Raw genomic sequence first — 18500 nt, 5'->3', positions numbered from 1 at the left:
AACAATTATAGTTTCATTTAAATTATTTTTTTTTTTTTTTTGAAAAGATTAAAATTAAAATTTTTATTTATGAAAATTAAAATTGCAATTAATGCAAAATACTTTCATAATTGCTACAATTATCCATCCATTACTAATGACTACTTTTCATCTACTGTCTTGACTTTAACATAAAACTAAAATTAGTAAAACTGTTTAATTCTTTTCCCATTTTACTTAAAGAAATTTAAAATTTCTCATACACTGGAAACACCATACAAAACAAAAGAGTTGAGACACAAACGCGCTTAATTTAAACAATTTGAAATTCACGTGTTTCGTTAATATTTTCCTTTAACAACAAAAAACCAACAAACTAATTAACAAATTTACAACTGGCAACATTATCTAACACACACACATACTCACTTTTAGATTAACAATAAATTGCAATATTTCATTGAATTTTCTCCCACTTTATTAACACAAATTCACCACGGTTTAAGGTTTAAACTTAAGAAAAAAAATAAACAAACTTTAAACGTTAGCAGAGAGGGAGAGAGAAACAAAGAAAGAGAACAGTAGAAATAACAATAAAAATGTGAATCATCAGCTGTGCAATTAAAACTAGTTTCAAACCAAGAGTTGAATAAAAAGATTTACTAAACGGACAAAGGCAAACACACAACACACGCTCATAAACCAAACAGAGACGTTTGCTATGAGTTGGCTTTTTTCACAAACGTTTCACATTTAGTTGGCGTAAAACAGGCAACAGCTAAAGACGTGTTGTTGGCAGCTTACAACGGAACGCGTTAAACGGTCTACAGTCTAAGTCTTGAAATAAATAAAAATAAGCAGAGAAGAAATACAAAAAAAATATAATTTATATTTATAATATAACAAAAAAGAAATGTACGTTCAATTTTAAATATAATAAATACAGGGGAAAAAGTGTGCTTCATTTTTTTCTAAAAGTGTGTGGCTTTTGTTTTCAATAGAAAACTTAACTTTTAAATGAAATACAGAAAAAATAAATAAAATATGAAGGTGTTAAACACAATACAAAGTTACATAAAACGAAAAATAAAAATAACAACACATAAAGGAAATTAAAAGAAGAAAGAAAAAATAAATACCAGAAGTGGTAAAAAAATTAAATAAAATTTACCAAAAAATACAACAAAAAAAATTTCCGGTGTTAAGAAAAAAAACCAAAAGAAAGAAATCATATAACAGTTTTCAATTTCTTATAAATATTCATTAATTTCTCTTATTGTTTATTAAAGAAAAATAAGTTTTCTTAATTATTATATATTTTTTTTCCTTTGTAGTAAAATCATGTTTAGTTTAAACTTTTGGCGTTTATTTTTAAATATTTCCTTAATTGGATTAACATTTTTTAATGGATTAACTCATGCAAAAGGTAAGTCAGTTTGTTATTTATTTTTTCTGCTGCTGCTTTCTTAAGAAAACCCCGGTGTTTTTTTATGACTCTATTGTACAATTTATATGAAGTTCTGTTGCTTTTTTTTTGATAAATAAAAAACATTTTTATTATGAAATATGATGTCATATTTTATACACAATCAACGTAGTGAATAAAAATAAAATAAAATTGCCCAATTCACAACTGGTGTTGTAGCGTTGTATCGTTGTATGTCGTAAATATTTTTCAAACAAATTTTTCGAAACAAAAACAAAACATTAATAAAAAAAATTACGACATACAACGATACAACGCTACAACACCAGTTGTGAATTGGGCAAATATAAAAAATATATTTGTATAGATGTATCGTATAGATACTTGTACTAGCATAACCTTGTTTCTGGCTTTGTATTTCTCTTTATTTAAAGTTTTTTTTTCATACAATCCGATAAGTGTGGAGTTGAGCAAAAAAAAAGAATACTACAAGCAACAGTTTATATGTGGGCAATATGAATTGATAAATTACCCTATGAACAAAAAGGGGTGGATATATTGAAAAGTTATCCAAATATTCAGAAATAAGTCAAAATCCTAAAATATTCTTAAGAAATTTGTATTTTTTTGTAGTACTTTATAGTACTTTAATTGACTTATATTATTGGGTATCTGACTTAAAAATGCGGTATTTGTTTAAATTTTTAGCTTTTGTTTTGAACCAATATAATGCGGGTGAGGTAGAAGTTTCTAACTACTTCACCATACACAGAAAAAAATGACGACAAATTAATTGTCATATTAATTACCAAATTCGTCAATACAATTAATTTTTTAATTAAAAAGGCACCAAATATCATTTTTGTTAATACAAAAAATATATTTGTTACTTAAAAATGCTAACACTCAACAATTTTTTTTAACCAAGGCGTATCTAATAAGGTGACGTCAAAAAGCCAGCTGACTATTTTTTGCTCGATTTGTTTTTTCACTTCTAGCTGTCAAAGTTTGTTTACATTTCTTGATTAATTTAAATTAACGTTTTTGTTTCTTTTAATAAAAAATATAAAATAGTAGAAAAGTGAATAATTGATAATATAAAAGTGAATGGAGTACTTATTGAAAGTAAATTTCACATATTTATTTATTTTCACCCTTGTTTTTGATTTTTGCAGTCTGCTGTTGTTTAGCTGTTTGACAGCTAGCAAATAATTTTACAAAAACAAAGTACATGTTGTTTTTGGTAAAGTTGTATTTGTTGTAGAATTGGGTATACCTGTAAATAAATTTGCCTTGTTTTTAACAATGATTTTGTAATATTGAATAAAAAAGTAAATAAATCAACTAATTATATTTTAACAATGATTTCGTCATATTGAACAATTATATTGTTATTTGTTAATAACACGGTGCTACGATGAAAAAAAAACTTGGAAAACGACCTAGCGTGGGTTATAGGTTTTGCTAAGTACACTACAAATTATGTCTAAAAATTTCAGAAACACCCTCAAATTCAGAAGTTATTCAGTGATGTTCGTCGACTTATCGACCAGTATAAACTGGATAAATTGCAGTTGTAAGAGCTGACCAGCAGCAAAGCTGCTAGCAGACTTATGATTACCATCAACATATTAAATAATTTGCTGCCATTACGAATATAATCACTGTCAGATAAACCAATAACAATAGCCAAAGTCTTTAATAAAGAACTTTGTTGACATAAGATACTCTGCCTGTTATTGCTATAGTAAATTACACAAAATATAACTAAAGCTATAAAAACCACAATAAACCAAACTTCTATATTAAAGGATTTGGTTAAATATAGACTATTATGTATCCCCTGGGCAGTGGGAACGATTAAATTACGATAAATTATCCACAAGGCATCGCTGGCGGTATAAAAAATATCTCCAAACATGATATTGGCTATGAAATGAAAACCATTTTTCATTAGTATCTTCATACCTTCCATTTCGGTCATATTAACTGCCCACATATCAACGTCATAAATATTCAATGTGCCATTATGATAAAGTAGAAATAATTCAACGATTTTATAGAAAGAACCGCTGCCCATTAATTTGCCCCAACGATCAGTGTAGCTGAAAACTCGAGGATAAAATTCAGTGAAAGGTAAACTCCAGGCATAGTGATGGAAATTTCTCAAATATGATCTCTCAGCAACCATGGAGAAATTCTGTAATTCTAATGTCTTAATGTGAGAAAAAGGATTATAGGTGAATAACTGCAATTTATGCCACAGCATTACATTAATGAAACCTTTTTGCCAGCAATGTTGAAAAATTGCTTCCAAAGAACTTATGTTGTCTGCCTTAGAATTCCATATTATCAATATATGTGACAAATGTAGTTTCCATAATAATTTATCCATTAATTCAAATGTTTCTTTAAAGTTACTTTTGAATAAATAAACCACTGTTAGAGAGTAGCCATTTGTAAATTCACGAATTGCCTTGATATCCGCTTTCAAATCGTTTAACGCTATCATGGGCATTTCAGTAATTTGCAGCATTTCCAGATATTCCTCTTCATATACCTTTGAATTAATTTTTAGGAAGATATTTAAGTTAAATGTATAGTGTTGATTAAATAGCAGCAGAGCTTCCTTAGCAGAATACATTTCCGCCTGTATGCTTACCAAGTTAAGCATTAGTAGAAAAGGCTTCAAGCTTATGAAAACAACTGGAAATGTTAATACCTTCACTGTTTATAGAAAACTGTCAATCATTATAGAAATATATTCAGCTAATGAATTAATATTTTTAGTAAAGGATTATTTATGCAGTTAAACAGCCACTTAGGTCGAAATAAATTTTATTAAATTAATAATAAATTATAGTCCTTGTCCTTTTTATTTATTACTAGTTAATGAATTAATAAAACATATTGATATATTATTTATTTATATATTGAAATATTGAATGAAAGCTTTTAATATAATAAATTAGTTTGGTTTAAGTCTTTATTAAATAAAAATAATAAATTTCATTTGAATTTGTAATTCATTAAATTACAGGGTGCTACGATGGAAAAAAACTTGGAAAACGGCCTAGCGTAGATTATAGGTCTTGTTAAGTACACTACAAATTGTGTCTAAAAATTTCAGAAACACCCTCAAATTCAGAAGTTATTCAGTGATGTTCGTCGACTTATCGACCAGTAGCTTAGTCAGTTTTTTTCCGACTTTAAATTTTTTAAGGGGTTTGGAAAGAAAACTGATTACGCTTTAAAACTTTACGTGCAGTTTTTTTATACATTTGTAAGTTATGAATATTGTTTTTCTTAAGAATATCTAAAAGACAAACAAAATTTATCAACTTTTTTGACTTTAGTCGCTTTTCATTGCTTATTTTGATATGAAAGTTTATAAAACTTTATACCAACATATAAAGGAAATTTAGTTCTTAATAAAACATGGTTTTAATTATTCAAATCGGATTAAAGTTGTAAAAGTAAAACTTTTAATTAACACCATTTTTAGTATTTTCTCCCCCAGCGCATATGAATAAAACAAAAAACTGTAGAAAAAAAAAATATTTGTAAAATTTTGAATTTACAAGGTAAATTTTTTCGAACTTTTTTCAAAAAAGTTTAATAACTTTTGCAAATATAAACCGATTTTAACAAGTAATATCTCATTTTTCCCCATATAAAGTTGTCTTTAAAACTCTGTGCAAAAAAGAATAGGTTTTTATAGAAAAAAATTAAAATAACTATTGTTGAATTTGAAAACTTACGCAATTTTTTCGATATACATTTTATGCATACATTTTATGAAAGCTTAATTCCTTGTCTAAAACTAAAACCGTTTATTAGGTCGCTTATCAAGTTCTGACAAAAAGTGTCATTTTGTAGCAGAGTGTAATTTTTTCTGTATGTTTTCAGCCCTTAAATACTAAAATAATGCAATTAACATTTTGTTTGACCTGTTGAAAAAAATTTTTTCATGCCCAAATTGTACACGTTATAAAAAAAAACTCATTTGAGGAGTTTAATTTTTCCCGTCAAAAATTAAAACTCATTTTATGTAAATTGACACCTAAAGCTTGCTGCAGGTCAGATCATTACAATTTGTAATGCACCATGCATTGCAATTGAATAAATCGTTATTAAAATAAAATTGTTGGTTCTTATTATCAATTTCTTAAACAAATAAATTACTACAAAAATTTTATCAGATAGACTCAATAAAGAAAGATACTGAAAAAATAAAAATAAACAAAAAGAGTTTTATTTTCCGATGGAAAAAATAAAACTCCTAAAATGATTTTTTTTTATAAAACTCTTTTTTTAAGAGTTTCATGCGAACTTTTATTATTACGTCGAAAAATAACTGTTAACTGTGGACTAGAGATCATTTTTGTAATATAGATTCTGAAAGAGCCCTATTGGTATATAACAGTATAGGACTCCGTTGACTATAACATAGAGAGTTTTTGATTTCAAAGTTTCGGGCTAACCGTTATTTACTGTCCAAAATCGCCTTCAACAGATACTCCATTTAATGTAATTCAAAGTGCATATTTATGTGCATTTTATCCCAATCTATATATATAAAAATGAAATGGTCCATGTATGTAATGTCATCACGTGAGAACGGCTGGAGCCATTTGGCTAAATTTTTTTTATTCGATTCGAAATTTTCAGAAGATGGTTTGTAAAGAAAAAAAGTTAAAAAATTACGGCTAAAACCGGCTTTTTTGAGTCCAGTAAACTGTAATATAAAAGCTCCCTAAAGTATGCAGTACAAATTTATATATTTTATATGCAAATAAATAAGAACAGAGAAACTTGAAGAACTAAAATTAGTAAATGCTACCGTGCGAAGCCAGGGCGGTCAACTAGTTGTTAATAAAAATATTATTTGTTGTCGTCAATGGACAATATTGTTATAGAAATAGCATCACATGTGGTCGACTAATATATTTCGACAACGTGAAACTGGCAGTAAGTCTTCTTCACTTCACTATTAGCAATTGAAAATAATGATTTCAAAATATTTTGCTTCAACAAGGTTTAGAGATTTACATACATATTTTAAAGTATAAAATATTCATTAATTGTATTAAAAACGAACCGTCATACTATGCTCACTTTTTCATTTATGATCAGTATACTCAGGAAAATAATAAAGAATTGATTGACGCTTGAACAATGCTACCTTAACCCTTGATACATGCAACATTTTTTTATTGTAAATTTTTTTAAACTCCCTAAGTTTTAAGCTATTTTTTGATAAAAATATATTCATACTGCAATTTTATTTGTATTATTCTTTTAAATACTTTGAAATTTATATTGTTTTTATGTTTTCGAAATAAAAAATGAAGAGATTATTTTCAAACGCGCCTATCTCTTATTGATATCAATTTGATACATTGCGACTAGTCTCGATTGAAAATGATTGCGACTAACGGAGGGTTAATTATTAAAAAATGAATCCGGAGCTCACGATGCTGTCAATGGAGAGCGTTACCGCACCATGATCAATGATATTTTGTTTGAAAATATTGATAATATTGATCCGGGCGATATGTGGTTTCATATATGTACATCGATTTATTGAAATCAACAATTTATTGAAATTGATTTCGAGAAATGGTCCTGTCAATTGGCCTCCAAGGTCGTGCGATTTGACATCTCCCGATTATTTCCTGTGGGGCCACATAAAGTCACTGGCTTATGCTGATGAACCAGCAACAATTGATGCCACGGAAGCCAATATTGTTCGTGACATACGGACAGCAATGCTAGAAAAAGTGGCAAAAAATTGGACGTCCAGAATTCGCATGTATTGATTTTTCGCTTATGTTCCAATAATAAATGCATGAAAGTCTGCCCCCTCCTATATAGTAATTTGAATTTATCTTAGAAATATACATAAGGGGGATTATTTCTTGTCAAGTGACCCAACTTTTGAAATCGATGTCTTCCGATTTGCATCAAGGTTAGTCCTATTGGATAGTAATTCGAAAAAAATTTAATTTTTTTTCCAAAATCAAAAACTTGTTTGACATTTTTTTCAAAAGTTTTTGATTTTGCAAAAAAATCAAAAATTGTTTTGATACAAAATTACAAAATATTTGTTTGGATAGATATCTCACTAATCGACCAAAAAGGTCTTAAAGGAAAAGACCTAAGGTTTCATTTGAGCAAAAAAGGGTACGATTTCGAAAAAAAGTAAAAAAAATTTTGATTTTGGAAAAAAAATTTAAATTTTTTTAATTTTTTTTTCGAAAGATTGAAGAAATAGCTATCTAAACTATTTGGTACACATTTTGCCAATAAGTTACATGGATGAGAAAAAACACGTGTTAGGACAAAATGTCAAATTTTGACCCCTCTAACTCAAAGAGTTCTTGACTGATCTTGTTGAAAATTTGAGCCTGAGTTACTATAATAGGATAGTCCTTGGTGCATCTTGGTTTCATCCCGATCGGAAGACATGAGATTTCAGAAGTTGGTTCACTTGATATGAAATATTATTATGTAAAAGGTGATGTTTTTGAAAACATAAATTACGGAATATACATAGTTTTCAAAAAAGCTTTCATTGCAATGTCACTCAATGAAAATCACTGTCAAATATCAAATCACTGTCAAATATCTAGTTAAAAGAGTTTATCGATTACTATTTACTTAATAGTTTATTATAATTAATTAATTTAGGGCTGTCGCACATGAACCATTACCTAATATTCCCCTTTTACATTCTCTATTTTGAAATAAAACACAAACTATGTGCTACAAACCCCTTAACCAACTTAATATAACCCCCTTTTTTATAAAATGGCAGGCTATAAAACATTTAGAAGAAGCAGCAATAGATAACAACAAAAACAACAACAACTAAAATAAACTAAACTAAAAGCTAGACATGCATGAAGAGCATTTAACTGTTTATTAAGTATTATGCAAATCAAATCAAATGCGGCTGTTTTTTTTATTCTCTCCAGTTTTTTTTTCTTCTCAATTTGTGTTGCTGTTGTTGTTTAATTCATGTTAAACTTCTATTGTTGTATTGTAATTAGTAAATCTGTTTTATGTGTTGTTGTTATGTTGATGTATTACAGTGGATTTTATTTTAGTTTTTTTTTTTGTTGTTTTTCACTATAAAACAAAACAGAGAAGAAGAAAAAAAACATATTCATTCATTTGAATTTCGAATGAAATTCGTTATACAACAATTTGGCCAAAAGCAATTTAATTGTAATTTTTTTCTTTTGTTTCTTCATTTTATGTTTAAATAGCTGCTAGTAGCTGAATAAACAATTCAAGTAGAAACTAAATAATAATATTAAAGATTTAGTAGTTGGTTTAAACAAAACAAAAATTACAGTTGGACTTCCGTTAGCCGAATGTAAAGTTATTTATTTAGAATGTATGATTACACACTCATGATTCGTATATGATCCGCTGTAAACAACAAAAAAAAATTAATACATGAAACAAAATTTATGCGTTACGGGCCACAAAGCGATTTAATTTGTGTGCAATGCAATTATTTGGAGTTACTAGGTACTTATGTCATGTGATTATTGAAGAATACCTAGTATATTTTCTTTTAGTTTTAAACTCAGGGTTAAATGACAATGAAAATGTATATGTAAATGCACAAAACTTTTAATCAACAAAAAATTAATACAAATATTGGGTGTATGACTTAAAAGTTCAGGATTTTTCATATTTTTTGCCTTAATTTTGAAACATTTGTACAATATAAATTTAATAAAAGTATTGGCCATCGTCAACTATCTTTCTGGCATCATATGGATTCCGCACCAAAAGAAATGCTCATCTTTTAGGGTCAAGAATGAATCAAGCCAATTTCGCTTACTCTGTTCTGAAGTGAAGTGTATCCCAGAAAGAGCGTTCGATCGAAACAAAATAGTATTTGGACGGGACAAGGTCTGGACTATAAGGAGGGTGAGGCAAAACTTCCAAACCACTTCTTTCTAAATAGTTTTTAACAGCAACATGTGGCCTAGCGTTGTCATGAGTTAATATTACGGTTTTCTGTCTGGACTCATATTCTAGGCGTTTTTCGGCCACTGCACGCTTAAAACGAATCAGTTGCGTTCGATACAGGTTCCCTGTGACGGTCTGGCCAGATTTCAGCAGTTTATATTAGATAGGAAATGTTTGGTCCCGTCAAGTATAGAGTCGATTCGATTGGTTGGCCAGCCTTCACATACGATCTCTTACGCTTCGGGTTATCGTAATGGATCCATATTTCATCGCAAAAAAGTATTCGGCGCAAAAATAATTTTCTTTTATAGCGTTGAGGCGTCATTTCAGACATGCAAAAGGCATCTCTACTTCAATTCGTATGGTAAGCTATTTCCTTGTTTTTGAATGAATCCTGCTGCACACAAACATTTTGAAATTGATGATTGAGTAGTGATTTTGCAAGCTCTTTTTGAGTTTGACAACAATCTTCATGGTGTAATGCCTCCAATTCTTGGTCTTCAAAATTTGTTTGGCTGGCCTGGGAGATGTTTATCTTACGAGTCAAAATCTCCACTTCTGAGCCGAACAATCGGTCTTAGTCTTAGTCTTAGTCTTAGTCTTAGTCTTAGTCTTAGTCTTAGTCTTAGTCTTAGTCTTAGTCTTAGTCTTAGTCTTAGTCTTAGTCTTAGTCTTAGTCTTAGTCTTAGTCTTAGTCTTAGTCTTAGTCTTAGTCTTAGTCTTAGTCTTAGTCTTAGTCTTAGTCTTAGTCTTAGTCTTAGTCTTAGTCTTAGTCTTAGTCTTAGTCTTAGTCTTAGTCTTAGTCTTAGTCTTAGTCTTAGTCTTAGTCTTAGTCTTAGTCTTAGTCTTAGTCTTAGTCTTAGTCTTAGTCTTAGTCTTAGTCTTAGTCTTAGTCTTAGTCTTAGTCTTAGTCTTAGTCTTAGTCTTAGTCTTAGTCTTAGTCTTAGTCTTAGTCTTAGTCTTAGTCTTAGTCTTAGTCTTAGTCTTAGTCTTAGTCTTAGTCTTAGTCTTAGTCTTAGTCTTAGTCTTAGTCTTAGTCTTAGTCTTAGTCTTAGTCTTAGTCTTAGTCTTAGTCTTAGTCTTAGTCTTAGTCTTAGTCTTAGTCTTAGTCTTAGTCTTAGTCTTAGTCTTAGTCTTAGTCTTAGTCTTAGTCTTAGTCTTAGTCTTAGTCTTAGTCTTAGTCTTAGTCTTAGTCTTAGTCTTAGTCTTAGTCTTAGTCTTAGTCTTAGTCTTAGTCTTAGTCTTAGTCTTAGTCTTAGTCTTAGTCTTAGTCTTAGTCTTAGTCTTAGTCTTAGTCTTAGTCTTAGTCTTAGTCTTAGTCTTAGTCTTAGTCTTAGTCTTAGTCTTAGTCTTAGTCTTAGTCTTAGTCTTAGTCTTAGTCTTAGTCTTAGTCTTAGTCTTAGTCTTAGTCTTAGTCTTAGTCTTAGTCTTAGTCTTAGTCTTAGTCTTAGTCTTAGTCTTAGTCTTAGTCTTAGTCTTAGTCTTAGTCTTAGTCTTAGTCTTAGTCTTAGTCTTAGTCTTAGTCTTAGTCTTAGTCTTAGTCTTAGTCTTAGTCTTAGTCTTAGTCTTAGTCTTAGTCTTAGTCTTAGTCTTAGTCTTAGTCTTAGTCTTAGTCTTAGTCTTAGTCTTAGTCTTAGTCTTAGTCTTAGTCTTAGTCTTAGTCTTAGTCTTAGTCTTAGTCTTAGTCTTAGTCTTAGTCTTAGTCTTAGTCTTAGTCTTAGTCTTAGTCTTAGTCTTAGTCTTAGTCTTAGTCTTAGTCTTAGTCTTAGTCTTAGTCTTAGTCTTAGTCTTAGTCTTAGTCTTAGTCTTAGTCTTAGTCTTAGTCTTAGTCTTAGTCTTAGTCTTAGTCTTAGTCTTAGTCTTAGTCTTAGTCTTAGTCTTAGTCTTAGTCTTAGTCTTAGTCTTAGTCTTAGTCTTAGTCTTAGTCTTAGTCTTAGTCTTAGTCTTAGTCTTAGTCTTAGTCTTAGTCTTAGTCTTAGTCTTAGTCTTAGTCTTAGTCTTAGTCTTAGTCTTAGTCTTAGTCTTAGTCTTAGTCTTAGTCTTAGTCTTAGTCTTAGTCTTAGTCTTAGTCTTAGTCTTAGTCTTAGTCTTAGTCTTAGTCTTAGTCTTAGTCTTAGTCTTAGTCTTAGTCTTAGTCTTAGTCTTAGTCTTAGTCTTAGTCTTAGTCTTAGTCTTAGTCTTAGTCTTAGTCTTAGTCTTAGTCTTAGTCTTAGTCTTAGTCTTAGTCTTAGTCTTAGTCTTAGTCTTAGTCTTAGTCTTAGTCTTAGTCTTAGTCTTAGTCTTAGTCTTAGTCTTAGTCTTAGTCTTAGTCTTAGTCTTAGTCTTAGTCTTAGTCTTAGTCTTAGTCTTAGTCTTAGTCTTAGTCTTAGTCTTAGTCTTAGTCTTAGTCTTAGTCTTAGTCTTAGTCTTAGTCTTAGTCTTAGTCTTAGTCTTAGTCTTAGTCTTAGTCTTAGTCTTAGTCTTAGTCTTAGTCTTAGTCTTAGTCTTAGTCTTAGTCTTAGTCTTAGTCTTAGTCTTAGTCTTAGTCTTAGTCTTAGTCTTAGTCTTAGTCTTAGTCTTAGTCTTAGTCTTAGTCTTAGTCTTAGTCTTAGTCTTAGTCTTAGTCTTAGTCTTAGTCTTAGTCTTAGTCTTAGTCTTAGTCTTAGTCTTAGTCTTAGTCTTAGTCTTAGTCTTAGTCTTAGTCTTAGTCTTAGTCTTAGTCTTAGTCTTAGTCTTAGTCTTAGTCTTAGTCTTAGTCTTAGTCTTAGTCTTAGTCTTAGTCTTAGTCTTAGTCTTAGTCTTAGTCTTAGTCTTAGTCTTAGTCTTAGTCTTAGTCTTAGTCTTAGTCTTAGTCTTAGTCTTAGTCTTAGTCTTAGTCTTAGTCTTAGTCTTAGTCTTAGTCTTAGTCTTAGTCTTAGTCTTAGTCTTAGTCTTAGTCTTAGTCTTAGTCTTAGTCTTAGTCTTAGTCTTAGTCTTAGTCTTAGTCTTAGTCTTAGTCTTAGTCTTAGTCTTAGTCTTAGTCTTAGTCTTAGTCTTAGTCTTAGTCTTAGTCTTAGTCTTAGTCTTAGTCTTAGTCTTAGTCTTAGTCTTAGTCTTAGTCTTAGTCTTAGTCTTAGTCTTAGTCTTAGTCTTAGTCTTAGTCTTAGTCTTAGTCTTAGTCTTAGTCTTAGTCTTAGTCTTAGTCTTAGTCTTAGTCTTAGTCTTAGTCTTAGTCTTAGTCTTAGTCTTAGTCATAGTCTTAGTCTTATTAACCTTAGTCTTAGTCTTATTAACCTTAAGATGTGATGAGCAATCGGTTTGCTTTCGCTGCACTTTTTTTCAAATTAAAGAAGTACAACAAAACTTCCCCCAAATGACGCTTTGTTGCCACAAAATTCTACATTTTGGAAGCAAAAAAAAAAACTTTGTCATTTACACAATAATTTTCAATAACTAAATGCGAATAAATGACATACATATGTATACCCCTGCCACTCATGGTGAAGGGTATAAAAACTACTTAAACTTTTTCTTAAGGCGGTTCTCCTTAGGACTCTAGAAGTCATATAAATACAATTACAGAAATTATTAAAAGTATTTATTATATACTGGCAGCTGGGCAAACAGAAACATTAAATCAAATTCTCTAAAATTTACTTTTTTTATTCCTCAAATAATTTTTTTTTCCTAAAGCAAGAATCATGTTTTTTCAAATTTCATGCCTTCACTGATTCTATGGAATTTTTTAATTTATATTTGTAAACACATGAGGCTGCTTATAATGATAAATTAAATATTTGAATAATGATCGAATACAACTTTAACCTTGTGGTTATTTGTAAATGATTTAAGAAAACAAAGAATCTCATATGTTTTAGAACAAACAATAATTAGCGAGTTAACACAAAATGACCCTGTAAAATAGCAAAAGTAATTAAAAAAAAAATTCTAAAAATTTTAAAATAACGCAAAAATTATGTTTTTATGTATTTCGCATTTAAAAACAATTCATATCAAATTCAATATTTTTTTGTTCTTCTTGTACTTCAAATACGTTCAAACGATATGACTGCAATAAATAACAAAAACCTAAAACGAAACAACCTTTAGGGTCTGAACTTTAACGTCAAAGAGCTTTGAAGAGGTAAAATGAAATAAAATATAAAAAAAAACAACAAAGGAGGATGAAGAAAAATTGTTTAAAATTGCCGCCAGACCGTGTCCGTCTAGCTGTCTGTTAGTATGTCTGGGCCAAAACAAAAGCGTGTTTGTCTTTTCTTGGCTGCTTGGCCAAGAATGATTTTTAATGTAAAATGTAAATACACATTTAGGTATTGAAGTATGGAAGTATGTAAATATGTATGGGCTAAGAAGTTATAAAGTGATGTTTTGTCTATCAGCCAGATAGAGAGACGTATGGACAGACGCACCACCAATTGAGGCAAAAATATCCATTGGCCTAATCATACATACCACACACAAGATAAATAATCATTTGGCAACTGTTTGTATATACTTACTTATATTGTAGTTATGTACGAATATGTTTCGCTTTTGTGGCATTTTAATGCTGTGCTATTGTCCAGTTTCTTTAAGGTATTTAAAATAGTTGTCTGTACCTTCTTTGATGTGTCTTGAGGAACAAACATGATGCCTTTAAGGTTCTAGCCACATCAACAATTGTATGAGGCTACAAGCATGTGTGTTGCATTTTCAGTATTTTACAAAAGTGGGTAAGGCCAAAGCCTTGTGGCAAACTATCTACATAAGTATGTGTTTCAATAAAAGGATGATCCAAGTTTGGTTTAAAAAAAAAAAACAGAAAATTTTAATGTTAAAAAAATTGTGTTTTAAACTAAGTCAATGAATTTATTGATATTTATAAGCTAGAATCTAAAGATACCAATCTATAAAGGCAGATATTTGAAGTCCTATGAATATTATGCAACACCACAATACTGCAACTACAAAATTACGACTCTCCCAAAAATGATGTGCCATCAGAATACGAGTAATTTAACAACTAAAAATGCTATATTCGACTGTGACACATATTATATACCATTCACCAAAGTGTTCATTAAAATAAAAATATAATGCAATTTCTGGTTAAAAAAATAGTAATGAAAAAATTTTTTGGGTGAAAAATATGGGTTTAAAAAAATATTTTTGAATGTGCCCATTGTAAAGTCCTATTTTTTATGGCGTAATCCAATCCCGACCATTTTCAGCCAAAATGATAGAGAGCAATTCGGACAATGTTTTTACAAGATATTTAGTAATAACTATTTTCTTTGAATAGAAGGTCACTCTCTCCCTGTTCCATTTCCTCAAATTTTTGTTTAGAACTCATGCACTGATAAGAAATTGAATCATGTAAAGTTTAAAGACCTTCACAATTATAGTTCTACAGATATTAAAAAATAAATATTTACTTTGTATCTATAAGTGGTGCCACGCCCATTTTAATTAGTGGGTGTATGACTTAAAAATGCAGGATTTTCAATAGATCGTGTATCTTTTAAACGCAGTTTTTGTCACAAAGTATACAGAGGCGTCAAATTTGACAGTTCAAAAACACTAAAATCAGCTTTTTTTGAAATTGTTTCGATAGAAAGAGAAAACAAATTTGCGGTTTAATACAGACAGTGCGTTAAAACAAACAACTATATAAATAAGCACAAAACCAAACCAGTTGAAATTGTTTCGAACGAAAGAGACAAATATATTTTTTTTGCCGTGTCGCCTCTGTATACTTTGTGGTTTTTGTTTCTAGTAATTTATATGACATTTTGAAGGGTACATAACTGTCATTTATTCTTACTTAGTTATTGAACATTATAGTTTAAATGACAAAGTATTTTCGTGCTTTAAATATGTCGAATTTTGGTGAATAAGACTAAGACTAAGACTAAGACTAAGACTAAGACTAAGACTAAGACTAAGACTAAGACTAAGACTAAGACTAAGACTAAGACTAAGACTAAGACTAAGACTTAGACTAAGACTAAGACTAAGACTAAGACTAAGACTAAGACTAAGACTAAGACTAAGACTAAGACTAAGACTAAGACTAAGACTAAGACTAAGACTAAGACTAAGACTAAGACTAAGACTAAGACTAAGACTAAGACTAAGACTAAGACTAAGACTAAGACTAAGACTAAGACTAAGACTAAGACTAAGACTAAGACTAAGACTAAGACTAAGACTAAGACTAAGACTAAGACTAAGACTAAGACTAAGACTAAGACTAAGACTAAGACTAAGACTAAGACTAAGACTAAGACTAAGACTAAGACTAAGACTAAGACTAAGACTAAGACTAAGACTAAGACTAAGACTAAGACTAAGACTAAGACTAAGACTAAGACTAAGACTAAGACTAAGACTAAGACTAAGACTAAGACTAAGACTAAGACTAAGACTAAGACTAAGACTAAGACTAAGACTAAGACTAAGACTAAGACTAAGACTAAGACTAAGACTAAGACTAAGACTAAGACTAAGACTAAGACTAAGACTAAGACTAAGACTAAGACTAAGACTAAGACTAAGACTAAGACTAAGACTAAGACTAAGACTAAGACTAAGACTAAGACTAAGACTAAGACTAAGACTAAGACTAAGACTAAGACTAAGACTAAGACTAAGACTAAGACTAAGACTAAGACTAAGACTAAGACTAAGACTAAGACTAAGACTAAGACTAAGACTAAGACTAAGACTAAGACTAAGACTAAGACTAAGACTAAGACTAAGACTAAGACTAAGACTAAGACTAAGACTAAGACTAAGACTAAGACTAAGACTAAGACTAAGACTAAGACTAAGACTAAGACTAAGACTAAGACTAAGACTAAGACTAAGACTAAGACTAAGACTAAGACTAAGACTAAGACTAAGACTAAGACTAAGACTAAGACTAAGACTAAGACTAAGACTAAGACTAAGACTAAGACTAAGACTAAGACTAAGACTAAGACTAAGACTAAGACTAAGACTAAGACTAAGACTAAGACTAAGACTAAGACTAAGACTAAGACTAAGACTAAGACTAAGACTAAGACTAAGACTAAGACTAAGACTAAGACTAAGACTAAGACTAAGACTAAGACTAAGACTAAGACTAAGACTAAGACTAAGACTAAGACTAAGACTAAGACTAAGACTAAGACTAAGACTAAGACTAAGACTAAGACTAAGACTAAGACTAAGACTAAGACTAAGACTAAGACTAAGACTAAGACTAAGACTAAGACTAAGACTAAGACTAAGACTAAGACTAAGACTAAGACTAAGACTAAGACTAAGACTAAGACTAAGACTAAGACTAAGACTAAGACTAAGACTAAGACTAAGACTAAGACTAAGACTAAGACTAAGACTAAGACTAAGACTAAGACTAAGACTAAGACTAAGACTAAGACTAAGACTAAGACTAAGACTAAGACTAAGACTAAGACTAAGACTAAGACTAAGACTAAGACTAAGACTAAGACTAAGACTAAGACTAAGACTAAGACTAAGACTAAGACTAAGACTAAGACTAAGACTAAGACTAAGACTAAGACTAAGACTAAGACTAAGACTAAGACTAAGACTAAGACTAAGACTAAGACTAAGACTAAGACTAAGACTAAGACTAAGACTAAGACTAAGACTAAGACTAAGACTAAGACTAAGACTAAGACTAAGACTAAGACTAAGACTAAGACTAAGACTAAGACTAAGACTAAGACTAAGACTAAGACTAAGACTAAGACTAAGACTAAGACTAAGACTAAGACTAAGACTAAGACTAAGACTAAGACTAAGACTAAGACTAAGACTAAGACTAAGACTAAGACTAAGACTAAGACTAAGACTAAGACTAAGACTAAGACTAAGACTAAGACTAAGACTAAGACTAAGACTAAGACTAAGACTAAGACTAAGACTAAGACTAAGACTAAGACTAAGACTAAGACTAAGACTAAGACTAAGACTAAGACTAAGACTAAGACTAAGACTAAGACTAAGACTAAGGGTCGTTTTCTCATTAGGTGATTATCTTTTTTCCCAACGAAAAACTGCAGATTAAAGAAATTTGGTTTTCTCAATGTCTCATTTGCTTCTATTCTGTCGCAAAGCTAACCCGACCTCATCTGCCAATTATCTATTTATCGTACAGATAAATTCAATCAGCTGACTGCTGTTCATAGTTTGTATGTGTTTGTGTTTTTGTAAACGAAATTAAATAGATTTTATAAAAAAAAAGTTTAATAGAGGAATAAACATTAATTTGATGGAGGATGAACACGAAGAACATGAGTTCCAAGTGAATGCTGAAAAATTTTATCATGCCAGGCCTAACTACCTGGCAGACATGGAGGATAATGAATATTTCAAAAGATTCCGGCTGTCGATGGCCATGTTAAACAGCTGATTTATGTAAACATGTTGTCAATTGAAGGCAGGGTTCCCAACTTTCACATCTATTTTGAGAGGTATTGCCAACTGAAAATAATCTTTTTTGTCGGTATATTGAGAAAAACAAAATTGTTAACGAACAGTTTGTCGGCCTAATAAATTTATGTCGACATTTAGTAACAGGCAGTTTGTCGATACATTGAGAAAACGGGCCTAAGACTAAGACTAAGACAAGGACTTGGACTCTAACACGTTGAAACCGTTTGTTAGGATGTTAGGCGTTACTCCATGACGATTGTTGTCAAACACAACAAGAGCCTGCAGAATCATTAGGAGCCACTCAGTCAGCAGTTTCAAAAAGTTTGCAAATAATACATTGGGTGTAATACGAATTGAAGCCGAGAGTCCTTGAAATACAATTTTGCATGTCCGAAATTGTGTTTCAACGCTTTTAAAGAAAATCAGTTTTGCACCGAATCATTAATTGCGATGAAAAATGTATCCATTACGATAACCCGAAGCGTAAGACATCTCATGTGATTCCCAGCCAAGCAGCCGAATCAACACCAAATCCAAATATCCATGGCACTCAGGTAATTCTCAGTATTTGGTGATAGCAAAAGTGTCGTATCTATTATCTTGTTAAAAAGTGTTTAAAATGAAGTAGTTGGGAAGTTTTGCCTCTCGAACGCTCTCTCTGGGATACGATTCTCTTTGGAACAGAATATCCGAA

At 30.4% G+C, this 18500-nt stretch overlaps 1 protein-coding gene across 1 annotated transcript in view; it reads left to right on the top strand.

Annotated features, from left to right (window-relative positions):
- Nucleotides 1-748: 748 nt before the first annotated feature.
- qsm (Zona pelucida superfamily protein qsm) overlaps nt 749-18500 on the top strand; it is a 90782-nt gene continuing 73030 nt past the window's right edge. The window contains exons 1-2 of the mRNA XM_065513500.1: nt 749-894; nt 1314-1405. Of these exons, the coding sequence (XP_065369572.1) occupies nt 1321-1405 (85 nt within the window). The 5' untranslated portion in view covers nt 749-894; nt 1314-1320. The remainder of the gene's footprint in view (nt 895-1313; nt 1406-18500) is intronic.

Source organism: Calliphora vicina, chromosome 5 (genome assembly GCF_958450345.1).
Source record: "Calliphora vicina chromosome 5, idCalVici1.1, whole genome shotgun sequence".
Lineage (NCBI taxonomy): Eukaryota > Metazoa > Arthropoda > Insecta > Diptera > Calliphoridae > Calliphora > Calliphora vicina.
This window is presented reverse-complemented; position numbering and strand designations above follow the sequence as displayed.